We start from the raw sequence: 24,529 nt of genomic DNA on the forward strand, positions 1-24,529 counted from the left end.
CCAGAAATATCAAGAGAGAGCCTTGCTGTGATGTGTTCCACATGCAGAGATGCACAACATATGTGGTCAAAAGATTATCCATGTGAATTGCAGTCACTTGATGTTGTAGAATAAGTTGCACACATCCTAACCTGCAGGAATTGCATCCTTTCTCTGATCCACCCTGCCTCAAACACACTTCCCTCCAAATTTTCTTCCAGGCACATTTAAAACCCTTCAAACAGTTTATGTTCCCTCTGCTGCAAATGTCAGATCTCCTCTCAAGAAAAAAAATCCCTATTGAGAAAAACAGGATAGAAATAGTTTAGTCTTAGCCTCAAAGGTAAGGTTAAGAAAATGAATTCACTCCTGTGAAAGTAATGTACAAAAACCCCACAAGATTTTGAACAAAATCTTCCCTCCTTTCTGTGTCAGTCAATGCTCATCTCCTACCCTAACCTAGCAAGCATTTATGGATGTTAAAGTGCTGCTTTTATGCATTATAAAAGCTCTTTTGGAAGCTTTTCTGATGGCCTCTGATACAGGTGCTGTCAGGCCAATAGCAACAAAACCTTTATAAGTGGGTTGTTATATTTTTCTTGACACTCATTTTAAAGAAGGCTTGGTCAAATATTTTCTCCCCAGCATGGAAAGCACTTTCACTCCCTGAATGCAATCACCTCTGCCTGCTTCTCTGTAGATGTTCTATCAGCTGTTTGGGAACAGCCAGTTGTATAATTCACTCCCAGTTTAAACCACTCAAAAGCAATGAAGCTACCACAAACTTTCAGTGGGTAAAGGGGAATTACCAGCTTTGTCTTTCTGCTTCATTGAAGAAAGTCTTAAAGGACTTTTAGTATCAAGGCTTTGTACTCCTGGAGCAAAGCCTGCAGAACTCAAAGCTCTTAAGAGTTTTAGAAGACCTTATAGGTAATGATAAGATGGCTGCAGACACTTCATGTCAAGCCCTTTCCTCATGTCCTCACATTCTATCCTTCCATGACTTTCTTTTGCTTAGAAAAATCCATCTGTAAGCTCTGTCTGGATATTCCAAACCATGTTTTTGCAGGAACAATATTGAAGGGAGGTGAGAATTGGTACCATGAAGCAAACTCATCAAGATTTAATATAAATATTAAGTCTTTTAGAAAGACAACCAAAGGATAAGGAGACAGTGGATGTGACCAAGAGCCCACACCTTACCTTTACCACATCCAAGTAGTTTCTAAATTCACACCTTGCACGCAGCTGGTTGTAATTGTGTGAAGAAAAAACCCTGTGTGCACCATTCAAACAAACCTTTAGAGCAACAGCTAAATAGACTTGTGCCCTACAATGAAAAACTGTATTAGAGTAGGAGGCAGAGGGAATTTTTCATGAACAGGCCAGAGATGGAATGACCATCATAAATCAAGCCACCTCTTGTAAATAATGCCAGGCTCATTCCTTTGACTTCCTCAATCAAATACCAGGTGAGGTGTATATAAAAGCAATTCCAAAATAAATAAAGTTCTACTGTGCATGTGTTAGCCCCACAGCAAGGATGAGAGAGCAGACATGTGACAGATGATAGCTCTGCTGCTTGTGAGGCTCAGATACTGAGGTGATAAAAGTGGTACCAGAATAAAGCCTAAGCAAGGTACAGCTTTAGAATGCTACAGTTAAGAATAAGAATCAAATAAGAATTCCCTGAAAACATGCCAGCAGCAAGTGTCTCAACTGACTACAACCAAGTCATGATGACAAGGGAAGACAAGTGATTAGAGCTGTGACACTTCATAAGACAGGCATGACATGGTAACACAGAACAAAAATGTCACTGTTTGAAAGCTTCTGATACATCACTTGGTAGGCAAAAGGAATCAACATTTCCATGCACCATAAGGATGAATCCACAGACAATTTAGTCTTTTGCTGATATTTAAGCTCTCTGGAGTTTAACAGTCTGTTATAAACGTGGCCACTTACCAAAAATCGAGACAAGTTCCTGCACAGCTTTCTCTGGAGTATGACAGGTATTCTCTGGTACTCTGCTTATAGAAGTTATTTCCAGCTGAAAATCAGCTCCCCTGAAGGACTCTTACCTGCAAGACATCTTGGATCTTCACCCAGACATCAACCATGTCATAGAGCTTGATGTCACCATCATACTGGCTGCAAGGAGAAGCCACTGTTTGCTGAAGATGTCCCAGGACAACAGAGTGAGCAGCAGCCACAGCATTGAACTTGTCAAAGAGAAGCTCCAGCAGCTCCAGGAGTAACCTGTAAAGCAAAACAACCTCTACTCAGTTTCCAGAAGATGCCAGAGATTTTGGGGACAGCAATACAAGCACATCAGAGGCAGAAGAGTGATTTCAAATCCTGGTTTGTGGAGTGCAAGCTGGGAGGTCACCTATAGCTCCAAACTCTCTGTGGGCTTCAGAAAACAAGGTGTTAGCAGCTCAAGCCTGGCACCTAAATACTTCTGAGGATCTTCCCTCTCAATCTCTCCCATCAGAGATGCTCATTTCTTATGTGTTCTACCTGGAGATACAGGAAAGATAAAAGCATCAGCAATTACACTTCAGTACCATGGTACTGGAGGCCATTTGAAGTTCCCAGACATCTGCAGACAAGGAGGGAGACTGCCTGCTTTTCCTCCAGAAGAAAATAAGATTCTCAAGTCAATAAAAAAATGAGTTGCCCATACAAACAGAATACAAAAAAACCCCATTTTGAATTATGAAATGAGTTGCATGACAGGTTTTAAAATATGGAAGATGAGAAAGCCAAAATAGGGAGTCTCATCAACAGCACCAGTCATAAAGATTTTACTCCTATATGAAGATGGTACAGCCATACCTCACTGAGGAGCTCACTTGACCTGCACCAATGGCTTCCATACCACCCAATTACTGTAACTGAAGTCCCTTTGCCAAGCCCTCAATATTTTGTGATAAGGAAACAACTGATGACATGTTTAAGAAAAGGGAAATTCTGATGAAGTTCACTGGCGTTTAATGAGCAATTCAAGTACACATGTAACCCAAACAAAATGTGAAGATAACACTTCCCAAATCCATATGTTAGACACTTCTAAGCTCTGACAGACAGGCTCCATCACATTTAACTGCTGCAGCTTAGGAGCTAGCACATGCTTGCTGTGTTTTCCCATCAGAAGTGCTATCCCCAGAGCAGGACAGAAGATCTGCAGCAGAACTGGATTTGTACCCACTCCTTAACTACCAAGAATCACTGGGAAGGGCCTCTGAGATCATCAAGTCCAGATTATACAAACACCCCCGCATTGGGTAGACCATGGAAAAGTGCCCCATCCAGTCTCTCCTTAAACATCTCCAAGGGATGAAGACTCCACCACTTTCCTGGGCAGTCCACTCCAATGCCTCATCACCCTCTCCATGAGGAAGTGCTCCCTGATATCCAACCTAAACCTCCCCTGGAGCAGCTTCAGGCCATTCCTTCTCCTCCTGTAAGGAGTTGCCTGGGAGAAGAGCCTGACCCCCACCTGACCACAACCTCCCTTCAGGTACTTGGAGAGAGTGATAAGGTCCCTCCTGAGTGTCCTCTTCTCCAGGATAAACACCCCCAGCTCCCTCAGTCCCTTCACATCCTCCTTGCTCTCCTCTGGACCTGCTCCAGCACCTCAATGTCCTTCTTGAAGTGAGGGACCCAGACCTGGGCACAGCACTCCAGGTGAGGACTCACCAGTGCTGAGTACAGGGAGAGAATTCCATCCCTAGTCCTGCTGGCCACACTATTCCTGATGCCAGCCAGGATAAATAATCCTCATTTCCAGGATAAATAATCCCAGCTCCCTCAGCCTCTCCTCATCTGACTTTCCCCCCCAGTCCCTTCACAGCCTCCTTGCTCTCCTCTGGACCTGCTCCAGCACCTCATCTTGAAGTGAGGGACCCAGAACTAACTGGAGCAATTAAGAAGCTGTTACCCATTTGCTGCTGTTACCACCAGACATTTGAATGACCTGGCATCATCTTGTAGCTAAAACCACAGCTTAGAGCAATCCTAGACTGAGCTTCCAGTCTGCACAGGATAGAAGGTGGCTACTGTTAAAAAATAAATAAATAAAAAATCACTATTAGCTGTGGCTCATTCATATACTCCAATTTTACACATCCAGGTATACATGCTCAGCCTTACACAATGCTTCAGGGATGTTCAAGAAGTGCTTGGATGATGTTACCAGGCACAGGGTGGGATCCTGGGGGTGCCCTACAAGACAGGGACAGGAATTGGACTTGATGATCCTGATGGGTCCCTTCCAACTTGGCAGATTCTTTGGTTCTGAGTCAAATGGACCATTCATACAACAATGATGCCAACCACTCATCTCAAATAGTTCAGCAGAACAACACCTTGACTCAGGGACCAGATGGAGGAACCACTACAATCCTTCCACTCTTAGATGGTCTGCAGAGAGCAGGCACCAAACCACCTTTGCATATCCTGGAACAAATCCTTATTAGCATTTCCAGAAGCATTGGTGGAGAGGAAGGAGACAGAAAAGGGTCTGGATAGGATAGAGATAAGGTTCTGCTCCAGCTGTTCTGTCTGATGTCTCAAGCATGCTTACAAAGCCAAACAGGTCTATAAAATGAGAGGGTGCATTGGTGGGCTTGGGGACTTTCAGTGACACCAACCCTGCCCTGGTGGCTGACGCAATGTTGGATCCAGGTGTGATGATTTTCTGTTATCTCTCTTTTCTTCTCCTACTCTCTCATTTTCTCTTTCCTACAACTATGAAGTAGCCAGAATTCTTCTGCAGGTTATGCAGCATCAGCACCCACGTACTGTGGGGTTTTGTGATCTAAATAATTGGATTTTGTCATTCATAGAATGGGTTGGGTTGGAAGGGACCTTAAAGCTCATCCAGTCCCAACCCCCTGCATGGGCAGGGACACCTCCCACCAGCCCAGGCTGCTCCAAGCCCCATCCAACCTCACCTGAGACACTGCCAGGGATGGGGCAGCCACAACTTCCTTGGACAACCTGGGCCAGGCTCTCCCCACCCTCAAATTCAAGAATTTCCTCCCCATCTCCAGCCTCAATCTCCCCTTTCTCTCCAAGTTTTAACCCATTTCCCTTCTCCTCTCCCTACCCCCCCGTGTCCAAAGCCCTCCCCCAGCTTTCTTGGAGCCCCTTCAGATATTGGAAGGTTGCTCTAAGCTCACCTGGGAGCCTCCTCTTCTCCAGGCTGAACAACCCCAAGCCCTCAGCCTGGCTTCTCAGGGAGGTGCTCAGCCCTCTGAGCATTTGAGTGGCTCTGCTCTGGACAGCAGCCTGAACATATATAATACTAAAAATACCTATTCTTTCAGGTTTTTTTTCTTTCATATATACATACATCCTTGTGGGTGATTTGTTTTCCCTAAGCATTGCTGCAAAATAACCTTTAACTGTTAGAGCAATTAAATTCCTATTTTGTTTGGAGAGGAACATACCCTGAGTGTCTTTTCCCCTTCATCTGATCAACGGGTATTTGGACAGCCTGATGGGGCCATCATTATTGGGCACCCCCTTAGGGTAAGGTTTCCCCCACAGGGAAAGCCTGGCCTGGAAGAGGGAATCTCTTTTGGTCCCATCTGGGTCATGTCACAGGATGTGACATAGCTCAACAGGAAGAGCCCCTGGCAGCAGAACAGGGCTATGTCAGAGTAAAAAGAAGATGGATTTAGGAGTCATGGCTCTCATATGAAACACAAGGACACTGACATTGCCCTACCTTAAAAAAAAAACTATTGAACTAAGGCACATTTCAACAACCCAAAAGAAAGTGGGGATATCAAGTGTCCTCACATTTAGGAATAGCAACAAATGCCTAAAGAAAAGCTTTGTTGGTGCTTTAGGAGAAAGCTCTGCTTCTTTACAGGGCTTTACAAATTTAAAGAAGACCCTGAGAGGGGATGAACAGAGGCACACAGGACATGATGGCCAAGACAGCACCAGAAACAGAACTATTATCAATATAACAGTATTATAGTTCCAATATGGGAAAGTCCAGTGTGGAATAAAAACCATTTTCCTGCAATTTGGCTTTATATGAAGCTTGATAATGACCCTGTTCAAGTGAAACTGAGGAGTTGCTCCTGTGGAAAGATCTATCCATCTTTCTCCTTCCATAACTACTGGATAGCCCAGCACTAATGTTAGCAGTGAGGGTGACAGGACTTTCACTGCCTGAAAACCACCCTTCTGTGAAGCCATTTGCTTCTTCAAGCCACTCCAGGACATGGGAGAGGTGACTATTGCTTCAGCAGCCCCTAAAAGACACATAGAACTTCCCATAGAAGTAGCTTGGCCAGTGGCTGGTCAGCCAGAAGCCAGGCAAAAATGAGGAGAAAAACCAGATATGGTATTTAGATAGTGGAGGGATTCATGTTGGAGGAACTTACACACAGTCTTGGCTGAAATGCCACAAATTAGGGGAGCAAATGAATTATAGACCCCTGAAAAAATGTAATAGTGCAAGCCCAATTTCTACTAAGACCCTATTACCAGTGGGGAATTTTGTTATCTAGGTATCTTCTTGTTGCCCCTGGAAAGTACAGTTTTGCAGAACCAAACTAGCTGGATAGTTTGATAAATTGATTTTTATTGTCCCTAGCTGAGCCTGACCTCACATTATCAACTTGTTAACAGAGCCATTGCTAAAATAATATTATACTGAACAGAATTATTTGGTTTTAAGTTCCAGTGCCTTCCTATTCTCACATTACAGACTGACAGACATAAAACCTGCCCTTTTTTCAGTGCTGCTAACTATCACCCCATTACATTTCCCATTCTCAACCACATGATATTCCCACACTTTCCTGTTTTCAAATTAGCCTGTACCTCTTAACTTTCTTTTTTCTACAAGTCTCTTAAATCTGTCAGGTCATTTTTGAAATGAGGTGACCCCAAAGAGACAGAGACACAGTCTGTTTCAGACAAGCAACAAGACAAAACAGCATAAAATAATCTGCCCTAGATTTTATGCATATGGGGTTGCAGCACCAAGTGACCTCAGCAGAACACATACAGAGAATGACAGGAGACTGGTTTAGGCAATTTGTCAAAGCCATCTCATAATCCCCTCACTAAGAAATCTGGTAAATATTTTGAGAGACAGTGACACAGACCCAGAAACAAATCATATTGTCTGGGCAATAACAGAGAATGAATTGATGCAGAGTGACTGCTGACACCTGAATGAGGTCACTAATGACAATTCATGCATTTTAGCAGCAATGTCCTTTGTCTGGTCAGAGTGTTGGTGTGTATAGAATTTCTGCATTTATTTTAAAGCCTCTAGATGAGGTACAAAGCTAGAAGCATTTTATAAACATGTAAGGAAAAGCATATTGAAGCCAATCAATACTTAGTACCAAAATTGTTATTACACTGCCTCTTCCTGGGCCAGATTTTCAACTAAAAGTAAAGCTCTGGCCATGCAAACTTACCAAAATCTTCTTCCATAAATCTGTCCCTCAAGCAGACAGATGTCCAGATTATTACTCTTCTAAATTCAACAGCTTTCCACAATTCCAAAGAGACCCCCCCAGGTTCATTAAGATACAGCAGTACTCCAAATTAATGCAGCATTTTGTCTTCTACTATGCCTCATCCTCCAGACCCCAGGATAAGTATTTCTAAACATGCAGCTTTCTAAAGAAGCTCTAATGAGCCTCTACTGAAGGATAAGTCATGGCAAATTCCTACATTCAAGCTGGTTTTTCATCAACTTATTCCCAAAACAGCTCCAAATATTAGAAAGCTCACCAAAACTTTCAGAAAAGGACACTTAAGCAAAGTCAGCTGCCATGAGGTAAGACTCAAGAATTCCTTTCAAAATTATCTTCCATCAGTGACAGGGAACTGCTAGGAACCTACTACTGCTCTTTATGGAGCTTTTGCTACCTTCATATCATTCAAAAGAAAGACATGTTAGTGAAGAGAATTTATATTCACAGCAAAGTATCTGGCAGCCAGGGATATCTAAGTCCGATACCCCACACAACAGCATCCATGGTTTAGAAAACCTAAAAAAAATCAGCTGGATTACAGTGTCATGCAAGTCTTTGGGACAGGATTGGTAAAAAAATCCTTCTGCTGTTCTTTGGAGGTCGTTTGCCAGGCCAGGGTGAGCTGCAGTCAATGAGTCCCTCTGATTTTACACCATCTCTCTGTTCTGTTGGGCTGTGGAGTGCTCAAAGGACAAGACAGAAAAGGCCACTGATATTATCAATATTTTCATCACTGCTCTCTCTTGTATAGCAGGGACAAGACCTGCCCCTGGAAGGCTGAAAAGGGTGACAGGATTTCCATGTGAGGAATTAAGATCTTTATGAAGATCTGAAGAAGAAATGGAAGAGCCTACTGCTTGTTGGCTCTCCAAAGAGAGCATCCAGAGCTGGCTGAGAGGCATCAGGGCTCTGGGGGACCTTATTGCTTGAAATCATTACAGCAAAAAACTTCCTGATCTTAAAAATTTGGGAGTAATTAGTAATGCTTTTAAACATAAATATAGAATCATTAAATGGTTTGAGTTGAAAGGGACCTCAAAGCTCATCCAGTCCCAACCCCCTGCATGGGCAGGGACACCTCCCACAGCCCAGGGGGCTCCAAGCCCCATCCAACCTCACCTGAGACACTGCCAGGGATGGGGCAGCCACAACTTCCTTGGACAACCTGGGCCAGGCTCTCCCCACCCTCAAATTAAAGAGTTTCCTCCTCACGTCCAAGCTCAATCTCCCCTCTCCAAGCTTTAAACCATGGTTTAAAAATGGTTTCCCTTTTAAAATGTGAGAGGTAGCCACATAAATTAAAAAGTTCATTAAGGTAAGGAAGCAAAAGGCAGTCAAACTGAAAAAAAAAGAATTAAAAATAAAGATAAATAGAAGATTATTGTCAGAATAGAAGATTATTATCAGACACAAATTGCCAGACTTGCAACTTTCCTGGCCAGGCTCTAGAAATTATGTTGTAGAATGAGGTGGTTCAAGGGTTGGACTCGATGATCTCTGAGATCCCTTCCAACCCAGCCAATTCTATGATTCTATGATAATCCTTCCATGAGGTTCCCAAGAGGAATTACACCAGTATCTCCACAAGCAGCTGATCAGCCTGAGCCTCAGGTGGAGGGAAGCATCACCCTTTTCATGGGGTAAAAAAATAAGAGCTCATTTTTGAGAGCTACCACACAGTGATGAAGAAATAACAGGGAACTCATTCTGTGCATGCTGAAGAAGCCCCAGGGAACCTGTCCAAAGGTTCAATCTGCAGCCTCAGACCCTGCAGGCTTTTGTCATCTTACCAGCCACCTGATTTGCCAGAAGTGAGAATTTCAATGGGTAATATATTTAAAGTACAATAACTGAATACAGGCAGAGAGCTCAGTGTTAGGAACTAAAGAGGCATCCAAGTGTGACTACTTTTAAGGTGAACTGAAAAACTTTTTCCTTCTGAATCCTGAGGTCAAGCAAGCCCTGTGGCTGACAGCCTAATGAATAGTTAAGCAGTTCCAGGCACTGCATCCTGCTCAAATTTGGGGTCTTACAGAGCTCTTGAAAGACTAGGACCTTGTTGCTCAGATTTAAATTTCTTCTTGACAGCAGAAAAGCTGCTTAGCTCTGATTTAAAGCTGTAGCTAATTTAAGGGGTAGTATACCCTTCCATCCTCTAATTTATTTTTTTCAATATAAATTAATTCACCTGCTTACTGTAGACTTCACATGCAATCCAGGTTTAGAATGAATTCTAATTTTCTTTGTATTCACCAAGAATTCAAGATGCTTTCCAGTGCTCCAGAATATAAGCATCTCAAAGGCTCACCAACTAAAATCCATTCAACTTTTTTTGTACCTTACACAACCACCAGGGCAGGTTAAATGTCATTAAAATACCACCTGACCCAATTTATCAATTTCAATAGCTAACCAATTGTCATACAACCTCAAAACTGATTTACAAAACAAGTACCAAGCATGTGCTATGCTCACTTGACATTAGAAACTACACCTCCACCATATGACCCATCCAAAAAGCTTGTTGTCATTTCACTAACTTACCAGCACCACAACTCTAGAAAATCTTCAAAACACTGTTTCCACAGAGATGATCATGACAGGAATTAGAAAATGATTAGAAAAAACTGTCAATATTACATTTAACAAAGCATTTCATTTTTCTTTTACACCATTGATTCCCTTTGGAAAGTTATCATTACAGTGTGCAGTACCACAAATGAGTATTTCAGCTAGAAATGTCAGCTAGCCCTTATGAAGTCCTGCTTTCCAAAGATCACTTCTAGTGAAACCTGAACCACCCCAGAAACACCATTCTGACTTGGCTTCCACACCTTGCAATTAACACAAATAGGGCTGCAAACCAATTAGAAACTTGGCCATTTATTTACTGATATAATTAGCTCCATCTATGATTTTCAAAGCTTTGCACCTGCATCAGCTTAATTGGACTCTGCTCCACTTGAAATAAATAACTGAGCTCCATCTTTTCAACTCCTATTACGTAGGAACTTCAATTCCTTTGGCATCAGCAGCAACGTGGAGCCATGACTCAGAGCAACACAAGATGATAGTATTTGTTTTGGCACCAAGTGTTCTTTCCACCATACATGCCAGCACTCAGACAACAGTACAATCCAGTCTGTTGTAAAGGCACTTAAAATGAAGGGTTAGGTTACAAAAATGAAATAAAAAATCAAGTGCTTAACATTATGCACTTCTTGCTAGTTAAATAATGCTGGCTTCTGCTGTGCTTCCATCCTCAAATCTGCATTTCAAACATCTGTTCAGCCAAAAGATTCTCTTCTAATGCTAAGCACAGAAGGAAGCATCTCCCTTCCCACACCCTCAGCTGAGAAGCAACAATGCCTCTCCTCTCTGAGTACATTTCTTACATTTCCAAACCTTTCAGGTGCTCAGGGCACATCAACCTTTCAGTCAGACACAGGGCATTTCTGATCATTTTACCATTTCACATCTCTGCTAACTGCAAAAATATTGCTGTCATTCCTTCAAATGGCAACCAACAGATGCAACACCCTTCTCCAGACTTCTTTTTTAAAGCAATTGAGTTTCAGTGGTTGAAACATCCTTACCTAGGCTGATTGTCCTGGGAAAGATTCTCTCCTCTCTGGTAACCATTGTCTGCCACCTGGGTCGTGGACCTCTTAACAATCTGCTTCAGTTCTTGTTCTAAGCGATCCTGGATGGCTTTCACTGTTTCAGGGATTTTTTTCAGCTTGGCCAGCCCTTTGATGAGGATGCCCATGAAGACAGTGCTGTTCTCCTCTGGATCCAGGTCCAGATCTTCTTTAATTTCCAGAAGGCTTGTTTCTCGCACTGGAATGGATTTAAGAAGACATTCAGGAAGGTTTGAACTCTTAAAAACAAGACTGAGCACCACTCAGAAGCAGCACTGAGTTTACTCTTTTGCCTTCACAGAACTCCCCCCCCTTGGACCAACCATGGAAACCATCAGAACTTAACTTGGGAGGGGAAGCAGTGGGTATTTCTGTATAGGGAACCCCCCAAGCAAGCAGAAACAGAACTGCCTGCACATCTCTTGGATTTAGAAACAGAGATCATTGTGTAACTCATCTATTACTTAGGAAACACGAGAAGTTTGGGGCAATTAAGATACCCATAAATGAAAAGGTGCTACATCTCTACACATCCCCTGCAATGTGTTTCAAGGAGCCAAAAGCCCTAAATTCCTCATCCAGTTGTTTTTCTTTGCTATGAGCTTCACAAAAGAGGAATTTTCAATATAAACACTTTCAGGCTTAACAGACTTGTGATGAATTCACAAAGTTTATGCTGCCAAAGTGAAAGATTGTTTGATGTTATCCCATTCTGCTTTATTAGATCTGTCAAGGGGTTGATGAAGTTACTTAGATCTTTCAGCAAGGTTTCTGGAAAACAAAAGCTAGAAGTCTGAGAGAGGATATTGTAGACACAATCCTCCTCCTGAAGTAACAGGGATTGCACAGGGGGAAATTCTGTTGCTAAGCGACAAGGAAGAGAAAAGCAAGAGGTACTCTGCTTGTTTTAAAGATGGTCATTAATCAATATTTCTTAATTTACAGATAATACCCAGCATGTCTCTGTTATAAACTGGGTGAAACAGGTACTCAAAAACTTGTGTGAAGTCCCTGTCTTCATGGCCAACTCAAGAAAAGCATCTTAGGAGATCTACAGGCAGGTGGCTTGTTAACAGCCAGAGTAACAGAACCTGGACAAATGGCACTGAAACTGTGCCACCCACCATCCCATATCCTTCCACAGAAATTAAAACCTAAGAGCTGCTTCATCTTACTGCTACTGAACTCTGATAAGGGGCTCTTGGATGACAGATGACACCCGTGATTTCTACTGCTCGCAGGATTATTTTTTTTTTCCTTAAATCAAAACTTATCCAAGAACCCAAATAAATGTCAAAGGAGCCACCAGAAGGATTTAAATGACATGGCAGAAATGAAAAATGGCATGGCACAAGCAGCATGCAGCCCTGTAGCTGTCTAAAGCTGTGACACACTGAACAGAAGAGCATCCAGCATTCTGGAAGTCAGCACAAGACAGAGAAAACAATGTCCCAAAGAGCCCATATGGTGCCACTTTAGAAACTGCACCACAATAAGCAGCTAACACTTATTTCAGTGTCAGCTTACACCAACCTCCACAGCAGAGATTGGGGTTTTTTTCCTGCCAGTATAATCCCAAACAATCATAGAATCATAGAATTGGCTGGGTTGGAAGGGACCTCAGAGATCATCAAGTCCAACCCTTGATCCACTCCCACTGCAGTTCCCAGCCCATGGCACTCAGTGCCACATCCAGGCTCTTTGGAAATATCTCCAGACACAGAGAATCCACTACTTCCCTGGGCAGCCCATTCCAATGCCTGATCACCCTCTCCAGAAAGAAATTCTTTCTCATCTCCAACCTAAACCTCCCCTGGCACAACTTGAGACCCTGCCCTCTTGTCTTGCTGAGAGTTGCCTGGGAAAAGAGACCAACCCCCCCCCCCGGCTCCAACCTCCTTTCAGGGAGTTGGAGAGAGTGATGAGGTCTCCCCTGAGCCTCCTCTTCTCCAGCCTCAACACCCCCAGCTCCCTCAGCCTCTCCTCAGAGGATCTGTGCTCCAGTCCCTTCACCAGCCCAGTTGCCTCCTTTGGACCTGCTCCAGCACCTCAATCTCCTTCCTGAGCTGAGGGGCCCAGAACTGGACACAGGACTCAAGCTGTGGCCTCACCAGAGCTGAGCACAGGGGCAGAATCCCTTCCCTGGACCTGCTGGCCATGCTGTTCCTGAGCCAGCCCAGGATGCCATTGGCCTTCTTGGCCACCTGAGCCTCCTCTTTTCCAGGCTGAACAGCCCCAGCTCCCTCAGCCTCTCCTCATAGGATCTGTCCTCCAGTCCCTTCACCAGCCCAGTTGCCTCCTTTGGACCTGGTCCAGCACCTCTTCATTTTCAAGGGCTGTTTCCCAGGCACCTCTTGCTCAAACCAAACTCCCTGCTCACCCGTTCTTGAATTTCAACCCAGAGCAAGAGCAGCACTGGTTAAGAGCAAGGTGAGAAAAGCTCCTGTGAGGTCACATCACTCACACTGGAGAAATGACATTGGGTTTTAGGTAATCAACATCAGAGAGAACAAACAGAGCTTTTTTTTTTTCCCCCCCTCTCACACACACTTATGTTTTTTCCAATTAAAATAGGCAAGTTACAGAGCAAGAAATGCTAAAAACCCAGAAGGTAGTGAAAAAAACCACCCCCCCACCACAAGGATAATCTAAGGAGGTATTTCAAACACATGTAAGTAATAATACCAATTAGAAGTTAACAACTGGATGCTCACATATTGCTGCTCCAAGCTCTCATCTATCACACACCTTTCAACCCACAAGGCTGCAAAGCAGGTTGGGAGCTGTTTACATGCTCTACCCACTCCATTAATGCCACTTGTTATTCTCAAAAAAAAAAAAAAAAAATCCCACAGCATGCCAGGAACAAACACAGAAAATGAGCACTCTGAAACAAGAGCTGTGAGAAAGATAATGCTGGAAATGCTGGAAGCAGCAAAGGTTTTGATTTTGTGTTTAAGAAAAAAAATAAAAAACGAGACCAAGTATCTTGTTGCTCCACATTTAATGCAAAGATTTCCCAGAAACAACCTTTTAGAGGACAGGTCCCCATCATCATGCTGCAGCCTCTTTGTAAGCAGGCTGGAAATTATTCTTAATATCAAACAATAAAAACTCAAGAGGAAGGAAGTGCTGCTGTATCCAAATGTGAGGACAGCATTTAAGGGGAACCAAAAGCAGCAATCTTGCTGAGAACTCTGCCAGAACACCAAGATGAATGCTCTTCCATTTTTCAAAAGAGCAAACCAATTTTTGAATGCCCTCAAACAGTCAGGACATTGATTTCCATCTCTTACAAACAACAGCAAAGTGAATAGTTCAATATCCAGTAGCAACACATCCAGTCTGGAAGTTTTGTTAGATCTGGTCTTTTGATGAAACAGTAGGGACTGTGTTTCCTGCACATTTCTGCCTATTAAACAGGTATCCTGGGTAGCTTTGGGGGCCAATTTATCTGTCAGATCTGACAAGATTCCAACCCTGGCAACTGAAGGTCTTTTCCTACATCTTCCCCACTTCAAACATCCCCTTCTGCCATTTAATGTCATCAAGGGGTTATTTGACCACAAAGCTTTGGCCCAGGAATCAGCCCCTCCTGTCCCCTCCCTCTTCAAAAAAGGCATCAAAGTAGAGAGGCACTTGCAAAGAAATTCACCTTGAAAATTACAGTCCCACATGCAGAGGAGCTCTATGGATGAAGGAAGATGTCCCTAGAGATCAGCTTTCAGAACTGAAACCTTCATCTGTATTTACTCTTAAACTGAAAATATGAGTGGCTTTGTTATTCAGCTGTACCAAGACAAAAGCACCAGATTCTCAAAACCTGTTCCTAGCTTTTTACTTTCACCAGATTCTACCCAAAACACATCTGTAAAGCACAATTTCTTTAAAGAGAGGTCAGCAATCACACCATAAACATGTGCCTTAGGCAGAGAAGCCATGAAAAATTAATTTCTCCTATAGATGTTTGCAACCCTTTTTTTTTATAGCTGCTTCTAAATTGTGGATCTGCTATTTAGATTTTGATTAACCTCTTCTCCTTAGGGATTCACCAAAGAGAAGATAAGGAAACAAGTCCTATTTTAACTAACAGCTTTCCTTTATTAAAAAACAGGCAGAAAACAAAGAATTCCATAGGATTTCTTCAGTATTACCAAGAAGGAAATTTCCCCACCCTCCTTGAGAGTATAACAAGAGAAATGTGATGCCAGCAAACAAATACTTGATTTTTAACTATTACAGTTGTCCTCCTCCAACATAATGAAGCTTTAACACCACAGTTTGAAGCTTTATACTAAAAAGCAGCTTTGAGATACAGCTTTGGTGTTCCATCTATCAACTCTTACACATAACAGCCCCCAAACCACAGAAATGAAACCTGGTCAAAGCTTTTTCAGATCAGTCTGACACACAGATGATGGTTTTAGCTAAACTAATCTCTTTGGAAATACCTATTTCAGTATCACTTAATGATTTCAAGAGATTTTCATGGTTTAATTTCATTTCAAGAAGACACCAAATCACAGAATGACATGGATGAGCTTGGCTGGGACCTCTGGAGGTCATCAGGTTCCATCCCCCTGCCCTCTCTAAGCCACTTGTCCAGGATGATAAAGAGATGGCTTTTGAGTATGTCCCAGGATGGAGATGCCAAAACCTCCCTGGGCATCCTGTGTTGCCACTAAATAAACCCCAAATGTTTCCTGATGTCCAGAGGGACTCTGATTCAGTTTCTGCCCATTGCTTCTGCTCCTGGCACTGTGCAGCACTGAGCCTCTGTCCATTTTGTGCCTCTCTTCAGATATTTAAGATCCCCCCTGACCCTTCTCTTCTCCAGGCTTGAGAAGTCCCAGTACTCAGCGCTGTACTCCCCATGCTCAGCTCTGGTGAGGCCACAGCTTGAGTCCTGTGTCCAGTTCTGGGCTCCTCAGCCCCTCAGGAAGGAGATTGAGGTGCTGGAGCAGGTCCAAAGGAGGCCACTGGGCTGGGGAAGGGACTGGAGCACAGATCCTCTGAGGAGAGGCTGAGGGAGCTGGGGGTGTTGAGGCTGGAGAAGAGGAGGCTCAGGGGAGACCTCATCACTCTCTCCAACTCCCTGAAAGGAGGTTGGAGCCAGGGGGGGGTTGGTCTCTTTTCCCAGGCAACTCTCAGCAAGACAAGAGGGCAGGGTCTCAAGTTGTGCCAGGGGAGGTTTAGGTTGGAGATTGGAAAGAATTTCTTTCTGGAGAGGGTGATCAGGCATTGGAATGGGCTGCCCAGGGAAGTAGTGGATTCTCTGTGTCTGGAGATATTTCAAAAGAGCCTGGATGTGGCACTGAGTGCCATGGGCTGGGAACTGCAGTGGGGGTGGATCAGGGGTTGGACTTGATGATCTCTGAGGTCCCTTCCAACCCAGCCAATTCTATGATTCTATGATTCTTTTCCTGTCCCTCCTAGAACAAATACTCCTTAATCATCTTGAACCTTTCCTGGACACACGTCAGTGTATCTGTACCTCTCTTGTACCAGAGTCCAGCACTGGAGCCAGCACTCCAGAAATGGTTTTACCAGTGCTGAGCAGAAGGGAAGGATCCTCTGCCTTGACCTACTGGCAATACTTGGTCTAATGCAGCCCAAATAGGGCATTTATCTTATAGATGTTTGCAACCCTTTTTTTTTAATAACTTGTTCTAAATTGTGGATCTGCTATTGAGATTTTGATTAACCTCTTCTCCTTAGGGATTCACCAAAGATAAAATAAGGAAACTTCAGCTTTCTTTGCACCAAGGGTGCTGTGCTGGCTGCTGATGTTGAACTTGGTGTCCACCAGGACCTCCAGGTTTTTTTTCTTCCCCAGCTCAGTGACCCCCAGCATGTCCCAGGTCCTGGAGTTGTTCCTCTCCAGGGGTTGGACTTGAGTCTGACCCTTCAGCCTGTTTTTTATCCACCTCACTCACTGCTCATCATCCAGCTTCATATTCACTGCTCTCCTCTTGTCCACCAGCTCAGTCATTTCCTTGTAAAATTTTAAGAAGCTGGGGACAAGCATGCATTGCCATGGGTGAAGCCATGCTGACCACTCCTGATGATTTTCTTGTCCTAATGATCCCTGAAAAATGCTTGTGAAGCAGAACACTGAAACATGGTTTCTCAAAGGCCTCCCAAGACAGCAGCAGGAGTGATGATTTTGCCATGTTCTGAAATGAAATATGCAGCCTTTTTAAAAGATTTCTCATAACTGAAGCAGTGCAGCTGAGAATGCACAACTCCATGTCTCAGCAGTCAAAAAAAAAAAAATCTACCCCCTGTTTTAATCACTAGAAAGCTGAATCATTGTACATCATTGATTCATCACCTCCATGCTTACACAAAGGTGGAAACTTGCCTGATGGCTCCCCCAGGTTTGACAATGCCCTATAAAAGCATCTCTTCCAACTGATGATAATCACATTTGTACAGTGCCACCATTTCACACCAAACCTGCTGCAAGAGGCATTTTAATAACTCCAGGCTGGTCCCCAGAAAAGCCAATGTTGATAGAGCAAAAGAGCTAAAGAAAAAACTCTCAGGTCTTGTTTTTTTCATCCCAACAAATGCTCAAGACATGCTGCCACTCATTACAGAAGATTTCATTAATTTTCCATTATTTATGTCCTTTCTAATTAAACCTTTTCTGCCTTCAGCCCTACAAGGAAAAGGATGCCTGTTCATGCTGCCCAAAAAGCCTAACTTGACATTGGAAGAAGCAACACCTGCTAATTTCTAGTGCTGACCTCTTGTTCTCACCTATGCATGGAGATGAGGAACAACAAATAGGCAGATAATTTAGAAACAGGGCCCTGAACAAATTTGGCCATCTTCTCTGTCTTAATTCCAAAGCCAGAATAAAATGGGTCTCAGAGATCAATAACCCCAAAGCTTTAAGGCAAATATCCCCTTTCTAAAACTGTTGTTCTCACAGTTCCATTAATAGTTTTAAGAACATTACTACTTCAAAACCAGAGGATCAGTGAGAGGAACCACAGTCCTGCAAAAACAAACAAGCAAAATTTACCCACAGGCTTCCATGTTTATTGTGTAGTTTCAAATTCTTTTACAGACTCCCTCTGAAACATCCTAGGTGGAAATATTAGGCTGTTAGAGAAGACTCCAGGGAGATCTTATTGGAGCCTTCAATACTTTAAGGTAGCCTGTAAGAGACATGGGGAGAAACTTCTTAGCAGAACTTCCAGTGATAGGACAAGGGGTGATGACTTAACTGGAAGAGAGGAAATACAGACAAGGTTTTAGGTTGTTTTTCTTTTATTATGAGGATTGTGAAACACTGGCACCGGTTACCCAGAGAAGTGGTAGAAGCCTCACCCATGGAAAGGTTCAAGATCAGGTTGGAAAAGGCTCTGAGAAACCTGATCTGGTTGAAGATGTCCCTGCTCACTGGACAAGATGATCAAGAGGACCCTTCCAACCCAAAGTATTCTATGATTGTATGAAAAATTTACCCTGAGATAAGAAAATCTCTGCTTTTTCTGCAATACTGCAATGACAGAAGGGAACAAGCAGACTCACCACTGGATTACCACCATTTTTCACTCAAGTTCTCATCTGGATTTGTGCAAATGAAAAAGAACCAGAACAGGAAAACTCTGGTTCAGTGACAGGATCATTTCATTTGGTGATCACCCAATGACAGAGAAAAATCACCCAGCTGCTGTCAGATCCTCAGGTGAGAATAACAGGAAAACCAAAGTTTTTTATCTATTTCTTGAGCACATTTGAAGTAGAAGCAACTCTGGCAACAAACAGAGCATGCCACAGCAGCATTTTTAGATCCACCTTTAAAACTGGACCCTAAAGGTCTGATTCCTGCAGCAATATTGCAGGTCAAGTCCACAGGTTGAAACTAGATGAACTTCAAGGTCCCTTCCAACCCAAAGCATTCTATGATGTTATGTTCTCACCTTCACAGAAATTTTTGTGCTGAAAACAGAGGCAGGAGCAGTACCTACACTTGATCTTCAAAGCCACCACACTCCTCGGGTTTAGAAGTCACATTTTTCTCTTGGAGCTGAAAAGTTGTATCACTGAAGTTCTGAGCATCTGTTCAGCATGAAATTTACACATGCCATCAATAATTAATTAATATTAATTAATTGTCACCCCCCTCGGAGCATCTCTGTCAGATTTCTAAAAGGTTTTTCCCAGAAAGGGTGCTCTTGGGTTTGCTGTGTACTGGGTGAGCATGTTTTATAGTTCCAGGAAGAGCTTGGCAATTGAAGAACCTTGAGAAACACTTTGAGTACAAAAGGTTCAAGCTGAGAAGTATAATTTGAAAGCAAATTTATTTCTCTTAAGAGGCCAGAAGGGAAAATGTGGCTGCTGAACTGCTGTGTCTACAATGAATGTTACTGAAGGTTTTGTTTAAGTGCATCAGAAACAGTTTTAATTCCCTTATAAAGATTCTAGAGGATAAAGTAACATCTCCTTTGGGAAGTAAATGCAGAAAGGACTCAAAATTATGGCATCTTTGCTGAGATGGACTGAATGAGTCAGTGCTTGATGATGACATGCATTAATATGCACAACCACTTTGTTTTATCAATAAAAAGCCAAAGAACATAAATGACTAAAGGCAGAAACAGCTTTTGTTATGCATGCTCAGAAGTGTAGAATTCTCTGGTAGTTCTGGAGTCCTGGAAAAGGCTACATGGAAATAAAATTATGTGGAAAAAATATACATAAAGTACATTGTGCACTTGAAGCAGAACCACATGAGTATTTCATGCTGATCAAATGTTTTCTGTTGTATCCAATATCTTCCCCAGGCTGATGGACACTTGCCCAGCACTTCACTAAATGGTAGAGAATGAAATGAGGAGCCAGCTCAGACATTTTCTGGTGTCTTGGGCCTGAAGAGAAAGAATCAGTCTGCAGAAATGAAACTTTAAAGGCAGATTCTCAAGTGATCTATCCTGATCCAACCAGAGTTGGGGATGAAGCCTTTGTGTTCAGGCACCTGGAGTTAAAGGAAGGAAGGATGTTGGTTTGTGTCTTAGTTCTTGGAGACCACTGCTGTGGCTTGTACCCTTAGAATCTTCATTCAAATATGGTATGAAATAAATATTTAATCTCACAAGTTAGGACAAGTGATTTTATATTCAATCAACACTGCATCAAGCAAATGAAACTGGAACGTAGTGATTTTTAGAAGTCTCAAATGAGCCAGAAAAGTATTATCTAGTGATGCACTAGGAGTGCTAGTATCACTTGTTATCAGAGATAATTAATAACACACCGTTTTCTTTTACACATGCAACCATTGCCTGGAATACTGTCAGGGGGGAAAGCACCCAAAAAAAAAATAAGGATAACTTAACAACCTTTTTTATTTGAAAACACAGCCTCACTAATTGTATAAGAAATGCCTGAATGGCCCAGGTAAGCAAATCCCAACCCTCCCTGTTCTATCTGGAACTAGTAGGTTAGAGTAGGATTTCCAGGCAGAAAGGGACCTGAGAGTCTGGATTGCCAGGAAGCTGAACAGGAGCCAGCAGTGTGCCCAGGTGGCCAAGAAGGCCAATGGCATCCTGGGCTGGATCAGGAACAGCGTGGCCAGCAGGTCCAGGGAAGGGATTCTGCCCCTGTGCTCAGCTCTGGGGAGGCCACAGCTTGAGTCCTGTGTCCAGTTCTGGGCCCCTCAGCCCCTCAGGAAGGAGATTGAGGTGCTGGAGCAGGTCCAAAGGAGGCAACCGGGATGGTGAAGGGACTGGAGCACAGATCCTGTGAGGAGAGGCTGAGGGAGCTGGGGGTGTTGAGGCTGGAGAAGAGGAGGCTCAGGGGAGACCTCATCATTCTCTCCAACTCCCTGAAAGGAGGCTGGAGCCAGGGGAGGGTTGGGCTCTTTTCCCAGGCAACTCTCAGCAAGACAAGAGGGCAGGGTCTCAAGTTGTGCCAGGGGAGGTTTAGGTTGGAGATTACAAAGAAGTTCTTTCTGGAGAGGGTGATCAGGCATTGGAATGGGCTGCCCAGGGAAGTAGTGGATTCTCCGTGTCTGGAGATATTTCAAAAGAGCCTGGATGTGGCACTGAGTGCCATGGGCTGGGAACTGCAGTGGGAGTGGATCAAGGGTTGGACTTGATGATCTCTGAGGTCCCTTCCAACCCAGCCAATTCTATGATTCTATGATTCTAGTAGGATAAGATTTGGTACCCTTATTTCATGGAAGGAAAAGATGGTGAAAAATCTTGGCCTCATCTCTGCCAAAAAAATGGAATCAAACTAAATAGTTTCATTAGAGAAGGAATATCCTTCATAGGTTTGTTTGCCTTCAGAACTTACAGAAAGCAAACTCATGCTTTGTAGAAGTTATCTTAGGAAAGTTGATACATGTCCCCATCACATAGATAATCCAGGCTGACTTTCAGTTCATTCTAGAGAAGTTTTATGAAAAAGTGGAAGCTAGATTTGGTTCCAAATGCAGCCAGATAAGAAGCTACACTACCTCAAAACTGAAGTTGGGTTATTTTGGATTCTGCTCCTCAGAAGACTTCTGTAGCCAATGACTGTGAGCCCAGGTACAGGGTGACAATTTATTCCTCTATAACCTTTTTATCATCTAAAGCCATAATCATGGTGGGAAAGACTCATGGATGCCCACAGTCAGTTCAGTACAAAAATTATAAACTGAGCAGCAGCTTAGTGAACATGAACTGGACTCTGCTCAAGGAGAAGGAGAGTACATAAGTGTCAGAGATCATGAAACCAGGGGTTCTGGAAAAGTAGGATGCCCTAGTACTTTCCTTAACAGATAGAATCACAAGTCAGTCACAAACACTGAAAATGGATTTATCTTTACAAATAGATTTACAGCTGGGGAGGAAAAGAAACTTCTTGGCCAGCTTTGGATAATAACAAACCTCTTCATCTCAGCAGATGCAGCAATGATTGGGTAGGCTCTGTAAGTCTTCAAAGGTGACAGAAGTCTTAAAAATCCATTTCAGAGCAAATTTAAGGTGCATATTACAATAGTAATAAAAAAAGCAAAGGAAGACACTAAAGGTACTGAAAGGAGGATAGGATTTCCAATCTTCAGGAGGAATATCTCCTATCTGTTGCCCAGTATAAAGCCTGATAGGAGATCCCTGTCAGCTCTATAACTTCACTTTTTTTTTTTTTTTTTTCCTTTACCATACAGAGGACCAATATTTCAGATGGAAAATAACTACAGACCCTACCCAGGTAACTCACTGAAAAGGAAGAAGGTTTCCATTTACAATAGTGAGACTGAAGTACAATTTCTTGTGATTTATTTCCTCCCTCCCCTAAGTCATGTTATCTTTAGTGAGAAAGCTACTGGACTTCTCACTGATCATAGGGAAGAACAAGAATGTTTAAAGGATTTTTTTTTTTCAGCCCCAGAGTTTTTACCACCAAGTTAAGAGTTTCCAGCTCTGAAAGTTTGCACTGGTGACTCCTCACAAACCTCCACAATGTGGATATACAACCTCAGGCTCTGAGAGACCACAGGAGCAAGGCTCAATTAAAAAAAAAAACAGCCCTACAAGGTCAAAAGGTAAGATGAAACAAAAGAGACTAGGAGACAAGTATGACAAGACAAACCAGAAAGAAGCAGACACAAATAAGGACAAAAGTAGTAACAGTGATGAGAAGGAAACACTCTCTGCATTTGAGAAATACTGAACCAGTCCATTTTTGAAAAGTAGGGGAGATAAGAAGGTCACTTCTGGATTATTCACAATTGCTAACAAATTGTTAAACAATTTAATAACCTGATTTACTAATCTACTGAAACAATACCAGGATTAATGCCCCATCTGTGAAGCACTTTCCAAGCCTCATACTAAAGCACCAATGAAACTGAGTTTTGTTCAGTGTTTGTTGTAGTAATAGACACAAGGATTATTCCTATGTATTGAAAGACCATTAGTCAAAAATTCCCACAAGGAAAAGCTTTGACATTTTGGCTCCAACACTGAAAAAAAACCAAAAAAACCCCCAAAAAACCTCTTCAACACCTACACATACCTGTCTACCTACACTTAAATAATACAGGAAAAACTTCCATGGAAAATGAACTGACTAGAAATAGCACTTCTGCCCAAGATACCAAGGACAAGATTCAGGATCAGAACACATCCAGAAAACAAAGTATATTTAATTGAAAGAGATGGGGGGAGAGAAGGTGGTACAAGGAAAATTTTCCAAAAGGAAAATAGAGATATGGCCAAGTTCTCCTCTGAATATACAGCTCAGTCAGTTCATGACATGGCACAAATCACTTTTTGTCTCAGGATCTCCCATCAGCAACCATTCACAAGGAGGGGATGAGTCCTGTAACACGAGGTGAAAACCTCCAAATTAATTCTGTGTGGAATGGATGTGATCTAAATACTCACAGCTGGTGCTTCCAGGAGTACCAAACTGGGAAGTTTCAAGGAATTTTCGAGGTGTAGACAGGTTAGTAACATCCATAAGAGGTACAGGAGAGGCATCTTTGACAAGTGAACTGTGTGAGGGGAAAGAATTAAAGCAAACAGTTTACTATTTGCAGTGTTGGTTCACAACAAATGATAAATTTATTTCTAAAATTTATAAGCCTAAGCAACAGGTAACTATAACACAGTTTTGATACAAGAGGTTTACAAAACCTTTACTCAAGGACAAGTTCACAGATGAACAAGTGGGTGTGCATAAACATATGAGGGGAAAGGGAAAAAGCCAAAAAAAGCAATGATGAGGGAACACTGTCACAACACAGGCAAAATTTGGTATCCCCCAAGAGATTCAGTGCTCTGAATTTGACAGCGCTCCAGACTTGTCTGACTCTTCATGGCAACACAATCCTGAAACAGGCACAGCTGGAGCTTGCCATAGCATGTGAATATTTCCCAAAAGACATATTCAAGTGCCGGGTCCTGCACTTTGGCCACAACAACCCCATGCAGTGCTACAGGCTGGGGACAGAGTGGCTGGAGAGCAGCCAGGCAGAAAAGGACCTGGGAGTCTGCATCGACAAGAAACTGAACATGAGCCAGCAGTGTGCCCAGGTGGCCAAGAAGGCCAATGGCATCCTGGGCTGGCTCAGGAAGAGCATGGCCAGCAGGTCCAGGGAAGGGATTCTGCCCCTGTGCTCAGCTCTGGGGAGGCCACAGCTTGAGTCCTGTGTCCAGTTCTGGGCCCCTCAGCCCCTCAGGAAGGAGATTGAGGTGCTGGAGCAGGTCCAGAGAAGGGCAAGGAGGCTGTGAAGGGATCCAGCAGAATTCCTGTGAGGAAGAGCTGAGGGAGCTGGGGGTGTTGAGGCTGGAGAAGAGGAGGCTCAGGGGAGACCTCATCACTCTCTCCAACTCCCTGAAAGGAGGTTGGAGCCAGGGGGGGGTTGGGCTCTTTTCC

At 43.1% G+C, this 24,529-nt stretch overlaps 1 protein-coding gene across 2 annotated transcripts in view; it reads right to left on the reverse strand.

The window, feature by feature from the left end:
• EXOC4 (exocyst complex component 4) overlaps positions 1-24,529 on the reverse strand; it is a 445,477-nt gene that overhangs the window by 368,972 nt on the left and 51,976 nt on the right. For both annotated transcript variants that reach the window (XM_030457542.1, XM_030457550.1), the window contains 3 exons: positions 23,536-23,645; positions 11,099-11,342; positions 2,064-2,241 (listed from right to left, as the gene is read on the reverse strand). In XM_030457542.1, coding sequence (XP_030313402.1) covers positions 2,064-2,241; positions 11,099-11,342; positions 23,536-23,645 — 532 coding nt within the window. The remainder of the gene's footprint in view (positions 1-2,063; positions 2,242-11,098; positions 11,343-23,535; positions 23,646-24,529) is intronic.

The sequence above is a fragment of the Calypte anna genome, chromosome 1, assembly GCF_003957555.1.
Source record: "Calypte anna isolate BGI_N300 chromosome 1, bCalAnn1_v1.p, whole genome shotgun sequence".
NCBI lineage: Eukaryota > Metazoa > Chordata > Aves > Apodiformes > Trochilidae > Calypte > Calypte anna.